Source organism: Triticum dicoccoides, chromosome 5A, assembly GCF_002162155.2.
Source record: "Triticum dicoccoides isolate Atlit2015 ecotype Zavitan chromosome 5A, WEW_v2.0, whole genome shotgun sequence".
In the NCBI taxonomy this organism is placed as follows: domain Eukaryota; kingdom Viridiplantae; phylum Streptophyta; class Magnoliopsida; order Poales; family Poaceae; genus Triticum; species Triticum dicoccoides.
Window position 1 is genome coordinate 2,140,132 of NC_041388.1, and position 7,318 is coordinate 2,147,449.

General features: G+C 45.5%; 1 protein-coding gene across 1 annotated transcript in view; it reads right to left on the minus strand.

Moving 5' to 3' along the window:
* Nucleotides 1-4,049: 4,049 nt before the first annotated feature.
* Nucleotides 4,050-7,318, minus strand: part of LOC119298710 (sucrose transport protein SUT2) — a 5,145-nt gene continuing 1,876 nt past the window's right edge. Inside the window, exons 2-5 of the mRNA XM_037576001.1 lie at nucleotides 5,571-6,304; nucleotides 5,398-5,461; nucleotides 5,268-5,311; nucleotides 4,050-4,577 (exon numbers count right to left, since the gene is read on the minus strand). Coding sequence (XP_037431898.1) covers nucleotides 4,413-4,577; nucleotides 5,268-5,311; nucleotides 5,398-5,461; nucleotides 5,571-6,304 — 1,007 coding nt within the window. The 3' untranslated portion in view covers nucleotides 4,050-4,412. The remainder of the gene's footprint in view (nucleotides 4,578-5,267; nucleotides 5,312-5,397; nucleotides 5,462-5,570; nucleotides 6,305-7,318) is intronic.

Genomic DNA, 7,318 nt, shown 5'->3' on the forward strand with positions numbered 1-7,318 from the left:
TGGCACAATATGGAAGGAGTTATCAGTACTCAAAATTTGGGTTATTACCCCTATTACAAAAAGTTGGTAAACCAACAATGTGATTCAATGTCACAGGTATGATATATTTCATATTTGATTATTCTTAAGTGCAGCCTTGGTTATAAACCTGGGTTATATGTTGGGCATTATGACCCGTCCGGTGGTAAACCGTCAGAACACTTTAAACTTGTTGTATGCAGAAATAGGTTGAATAAAGCATGATTATACGCCACCGGTGTTTATTAAACCGGCCTGGCTTTGGACTATAAGTCGCCAGTATATATTCGAATTGCGCCATTGGAATCATGCGCTTATAAATCATTGGGTTATATTATTCAAACAGCCAAACTTGGCTGAATTTTCATTATGATATTGAATGAATAAGGTTTTCATACCGGATTATATTATCTTGAATAGCCAACATGGCTGGATTTTATTATGGTTATTAATAACCGGTATTATTGAGGTTTTCAAAGTCGCTTTAGCGCAATGGCTATTATTTTATCAAAGGATATATTCTACAATGGAAGGAATAGTCCCGAGTCGCTGCAGGCTTACGACCCGGCACTTGGGGGCTACATTATTCAAACTGAGATTCCATGCAAGTCTCATGTCGCTGCAAGCATGCACCATGACACTTGGGGGCTAATGCAAAGTCATTTTTTTGGCCTTATTGAAGACCCGACTCATCACATCATAATGAGCCGGCCCTTTGGGACTACACATCACTTCTTAAGTCTACATGATTATATTTACAAAGTCCCTGCTTATTATTGCATAACGACCCGGCCCTTGGGGGTTACACTGGTTGAAGTTTTTGAGCATCAGACAATTACAAAGTCTTAGGTTGCTGCAAGCATGACAACCCGGCCCTTGGGGGCTACATAATATGGAGTATTCAGTTTTTACTAGTGACTGGGATGAACAACATGGATTTCTTCAAAAGTGGCAATATTTATATTGAAGCAAGTCTTAAGCCATCACTTTGTTCTGCTCAAGACTTGGGGGCTACAGGTATTATATTATTATCGGAGAAATATTTTCAAATTCTCTGTTTTGAGCAAACCAGATTGACCCAGTGTCACCAATTGTTATGACCTTGTGTCTACAACCCGGCATTATCAATAATCATGAACCGGCGTTGGCAACAATCATGAACTGACGTTGGCCACAATCATAAACCGGCGTTAGAAACAATCATGACCCGGAATTATCAGTTTTTATAACTCGGCAATTTTGGTAATGATAAACCGGCAAGTTCTACATCTTCAAACCGGCTGAATATCAGATGAGTATTTCAAGACCAAAATTTCTTAAACCGGCGCTTTGGAAGCCGACTCAAGTGGATTATTCTTCACAATATTTTTCTATGAGAAACCAACGTCAGCAATTTGAGTATGAAGCTGGTTTATTGACCCGGATTTTCTAGAAGAAGGAAATGACAAGGACTTCAGAATGATCAGATGCCGGTTTACAAGCATAGTCTGTCAAATTTGTTCTTGTATTTGTTTTACAGGATCAGTTTAACATGGATAAATCCAAATTAAACTGGGGGCTAATGTCGGGGATATACCCCGCGGCGTAAACCGGGCGGAAGTTAACCCGGCCGGACTTGGCGGTTTATCTGAAGACCCCGCTGACACTTGGCGAGTTACTGGCGACCCGCCCTGACCTGGCGGTTTACAAGCAACCCTCTTGGTCATTATGACTTACTGGTAACCCGGCGGGCGGGTCAGACGGATGACAAGGCCCAAGGCCCAGAAGGCCGGTTCATACTATGGTGGGCCGGTTTAAGAGGAAAGGCATGAGAAATATTTACCTTACAAAGAATTAAGACCAGGACTTGTATCCGGTTTGTATTAGAGATAGACTAGTCCTAATCCTAATAGGACTCCACATGTAACCCGCCCCTTCAACATATATAAGGAGGGGCAGGGCTCCCCAAAGAGGGACAAGCTACAAGCAAGAAGAAACAATCTTAGGGCTAGGCACAAAGAGAAGAGCCGGTTTACGGCGACTCCCTCATGATGATAATGAGACCTAGCCTCAAACAGCATGTAGGGTTGTTACCGGATGATGTTTCCCGGGGCCCGAAGCTGTCTAAATCCCTGTCTTGTGTTGCGTCTCTCGATTCCGCTCAACCCCTCTCAAGCTACCACATAGATGCGTTGGCCTCGTGACTAAGTCCTCATGCTAAGGACATCTGCCGTGACAAAACCACGACAGGCATCGAGACCGGCGCTGAGACTGAGGCCGGCGCTGCCTCGGGGAGTGGAGCCTGTGTAGAACCAAAAGCAAACAGGCAACGACTTCCTAACAAACTTAGGACTACTAGACTGGTGGTCACGTCGGTGGACGACGGCAATTTTGAGCCAACCGCGCCCGAGGAAGCGCGCACGTGCTACGGCAATCAAATAGGCTGCATCATATGGACAACCGCCACCATCAGCGATGAGAAACTATAGAAGATAGATAATATGAGGCCCTCCCTCCTAAAGAAGCTGCACCAGATATTCTTGTTCCCGGGCCGAAATGAAAAGGATTATAAAGATCCAGATAAGGACCCGACAATGAAGAAGATAAACAAACACGCCATGTCCAAGTTTAGCGACGCGTTGGCCGCCTGGAAAACAAGGGTGAAAGCAAGGATCGACAAAAAGGAACCCTACTCCGAGATTGTAAAGGATAATCCGACAATCACGGCAGAGTAATTTGAAATATTCAAGGCGGCTTGCAAGGCCGAAGATGCCGAAAAAATCGAAGTACATGAAGGGGCTTCAATAGAGGAACATTGGGTGCCACCACCTCGAAAGCCGTGGTTACGGTGGAAAGAGGTCCATATGGTCCAAGGAGGACGCGGAAGCCGCGAGTCTGGGCATCGCAGACCCCTTGGCGGAGTTCACCGTCCCACAGGAGCGTGACGTCCTCAGGGCCCGGCACCGTTGGGACCCAGTGAAGAAGGTTTTCAAGATGAACGCGCTCACGACGGAGTTCATGAGACTGCTGGTAATTTTAGTTTCTGATCAATTCGACTACACGTAGCTAGTCATGCATATTTGTAAACGATCCTTGTGCCTTTTGTAGAGAGAGCAGCATAGGATTGAGGCTGAAAGCGACTCACCGTCTGAGGCGTGGGCGAGGCCCAAGTGGGACACTCCATTCAACCGGGCGTTGAACATATTGAAACGACTCACGGTGGATACTCGAGCGTCGTATGGACGCGTGCATGGTGTCGGAGACGGCACCACGTGGAAGAAGTACTACAATGAGAACACGGAGGAGAGAAAGGAAAGACGAAGGTTAACCGAAGAAAACATCGACAAGAAGGTTGAGATTGCGGTTGATAAGAAATCACCTCAGACAGTCGCAACAGCGGTAGCTGCCGCAAAACAGATGGTTGTAGATATCTCTACTTCCTTGGTTCCGGCCGTTTTCAATTGGACCAGGCAAAATCTAGAAAAAAATGCAGCGGACTTTCCCCTTGCTGACTTCTTTAAAGTTTTCAAATCATGGCAACTATAGTAAACCAAATCATACATGGCAATAGCTGCAGTTGTCCAAAATGGCATCTGGCACTTGACCTGAGATGGCAACTGCAGTTGAGCAACCATGGCAACTGTAGTTGTCCGACATAGCAACTGTAGTTCAGCGACATGGCAAGTACAGGTAAACGGACATTGAAGAGGGTCCAGACCATGGCAACTGCGGGGACACGTGGTGACTGTCACGCTGGGGCGTGTGGGACTGTGAGGTAGATGGCTGAGAGAGGAGATCGTGTGAGAGTAATGCATTTTGCCCACACATAGACGTGTGAGAAGGACCGCAAGAGAAAAAAAAGGCGTGTGGATGCTAGTTGTTTTGCCCACACGTAGGCGTGTGGGCTGGTCCTTTTAGACACTATATAAAACGTGTGGGCAGACCCCTTAACGCCCACATGTGTGGCAGTTATCGTCATGCAAGAAAGGAAGGAAGGAAGGAAATAAATCATGAACAAGTGACAGGGAGGACCTCCAGTGCCAACAATAATCTCAAACAAAACCCTGCAACTTTTATTGCTTGATTGATAATCTCCGACAAAATGACAAAATATCCGATATACAACAACATATGACCGACCATGTTTCACACCGACAAGCGAAAAAAAGGCGACGATAGGGCCCATGGAGGAAAATTCCAGAGCCCTCCTACTTTTGGCCTTGAATTTGAACCGAACCCAACTTGATGATGACAATATACAGACCCCCCATGCCTAGTGTAGTGTAGGCAGCGTTCCCAGTGTCTTGGAACCAGTGTGCAAAGAATGAATGGTTGCAACTTGAGACCAACCTGCCTTCCTTCCTTGTCTGCAACATAACAATGTCTCTGTATACTCGCTTCGCTCACTCGAATCATCATCGTTGGGTGGTTTTCTTCTTCGGTCCGAGCCGGGCTCGCGGGAGCCCAAGGATGGCTACCAGCCCGCCCACAAACGAGGCTGCGGCGGCCACCCAGAAGGATGGCGCGTTCCCTCCGCCGAAGAGCTGGTCCCACGGCCCGCTGCCCAGCGACACGATGATCTGCAGGTACCGCACGGTCACTTCCAGTTAACTTTCTGTTTCCCCTAGAAAAACATATGCTTCTACTTTTGTGTTTCACCTAAAAAAACATATGCTTATACTTTTCTACTCAAGTTTTCAGGTTCAATTCTGCTAATTAGTGCAGATCACAAGTTTTAGGTAAATAAGGCACGCAGTCATGAAACGTGAGGACTTCTCATTCTCAAGGCTGCAGGAACTGTTAGAATGTTTTATCCGAGAACTGTGGTTATAACTAAGTTGATCATGTGTAGAGCATTTGGCTTAGTTTTTTAGATCTCTAGTTTTTATGTTATTCGGCTAATTGATTTCTAGTGCAAAAGCTCAAGGGCTTGGTTTTCTGAGACAACACATGCTTCTGCTTGTGTTGTCCTACTAGACAGGGTTCCTCGGTTTATATAGGTACAGACCAGTGGAAAGATCAGGAAATGATAATAATTTTTATAAGATTTCAAGTTTGAATGCATATGCTCCTGGTTATTAGGTACAGACTACAGAACAATGGAATTAGTAGTAGTTTTTAGTATTGCTGTATGACTAAGATGGTTCAACTGGCTATTACATTTAATTCCTTTGGAGCCGGAAGCTTAATCAGATACATTTTCATATAAAATATGCATATACACCAACTATACTCCAAACGGGAAACATAATAGAAAAAGGAGTAAATACCTGTGGTATCACAATAGATAAATTAAGAATGCCCATTGCTAGACCTGTGGGGAAAAAGGGACAAATGTAAGAACTAAGAACACAGATCCAATATGATGCAGCCAAACAGTTTAGTGAAAAGCAAGATTACCTTGGCCTAGCCCAAGATTTTCAACACGACTTGCAGCCATCGCATATGGTATACTGTACGTGACCTGCAACGGCAAAAATAAAAGGATCATCAATACCATGACCATGCATATAACATGTATAGGAGGGAAAGAAAACCACATTAGTGCCAAAGAAAAAAGTTCTGTTACTGACCGACAGAGGTGCTCCTAGGATTGTGAACACAATGAGGGAAGCGGCGACAATGCCGGTTGGAGGTGCTCCACTAGGTCCATAATCCAGGTTCTGCGCAACGTATGTTATAATAAGCATCGCCACGAAGCACAGAGCCATGATGATATTGGAGACACCCCATACAAGTCCAGCTCCCCACTTCCTACACAACTTCTCCATTCCAATAGATGTGATCCCGAGAACGACCGAGTTGAGCATGAGACCAAAAGAGCCCATTCTCACACCGTCATGATACTTTTGGGTGTCGGCGACGATCTCCGGGCTTCCCCGGTAGATCTCTCGGCCCATCCAGTCGGTATCAAAGAGGATGAAAGGGAACCACCCGATCCAGGTAAGCGAGGTGACGATCAAGACCATCCAAACAGGCATCGTGAAGTACTTGAACGACCCGAAAAGCTCAAAGAGGAAAGCCTCCTCCTCGTGGCTGCTCGGAGGCGCCGCCTCGTCGCTTCCGAAAGTAGGGTTGTCCTGCACCGTCACCACGCTAACGTATGTCGTGATCGCTAGGATGATGATATCGAGCAGGAACGCAGACTTGAGGTTGGCGCAGCTGACGCTGCAGGACTCGGTGATAGTGAACGGGAATATCTTGTACCAGCCATTGTATGCCCCGGTGGCGTACCCGAGTATGTTCCCCAGGGCCATGAAGAGCGAGAAGTAGGCGTTGGCGATCCGGGTCCTCCTCGGGTCATTCTCTGCAAACAGAAATAAATGATCAGTCAGAAATCAGTTTACGCTCGAGGTGGAAGAAGCTAACTTATATCACAGCATGGCAGACAACAGTCTGTTGATGCTGGGTACAACAATTTAAAATTTTGCTAACCATGCAGAAATGCATCTAAGCTGGGACTACGTAGCACTATTCTAGCAGATAACAGAGAAAGTTTAAGGAGGGTGCATCTGATTTGATTGTACGGGCAAATGGGCCCCGATCAGATGTTCACTGAGAAAGCTCACAACTTGTGTAATAAAGATTGTGTCAGCTGAACTCAATTGTCAAAACACAAGATAGCAGTGATGGTCATATAATCTGAATAGATAATAAATCAATAAATTCAGATCATTTGTGTGGCTACGACACAGAAATAGTGATTGTGCAATAAATTTTGTGTCAGCAGAACTCGATTGTCAAACCAGGAAAGCAGTGATGGCTATATATTCTTAGTAGAGAATAAATTCAGATCATTTGTGTTTGCTACGGCACAAAATCTGTTGTGGCCCACGAAAAAAGCACATCACCCTCATCTCATCAGTGTAAACATTTTGTCGCACCACATTAAAAGAGTGACAGGCAGGCAACTGGGAGACCACGGCCACCACAGAGCATCGGTAAGGCAGGAAATCAATTATCAATAAAACAAACATGCAGGGGGCCCTCCCATCGTTGAGTGCTGACAAAAACAGAAGAAAAGAAAATAAAAGAAAAGAAAAGATGGCATCCCATCGTATGATTCGAGATCTGGCACTGCAATGCTTAAATAGCTGTCTCCCTCCCAAGCTGGTCGGCATTGCATTGGCCTGGTCTGATCCAGGAGCGAAAGCGACGCGCTGATCGTAGCTTCCCGCACACTTGTTGATCATCATCAATGTGCAATGTGCAATGGGCAGCCAGACTCGATTGTCAAAACTCAAAACAGGAGACAGCAACGCCGGGTATATGAATAAATGGATGTTCTGAATAGGGAAGTATAATTAATTGTAATAAATTC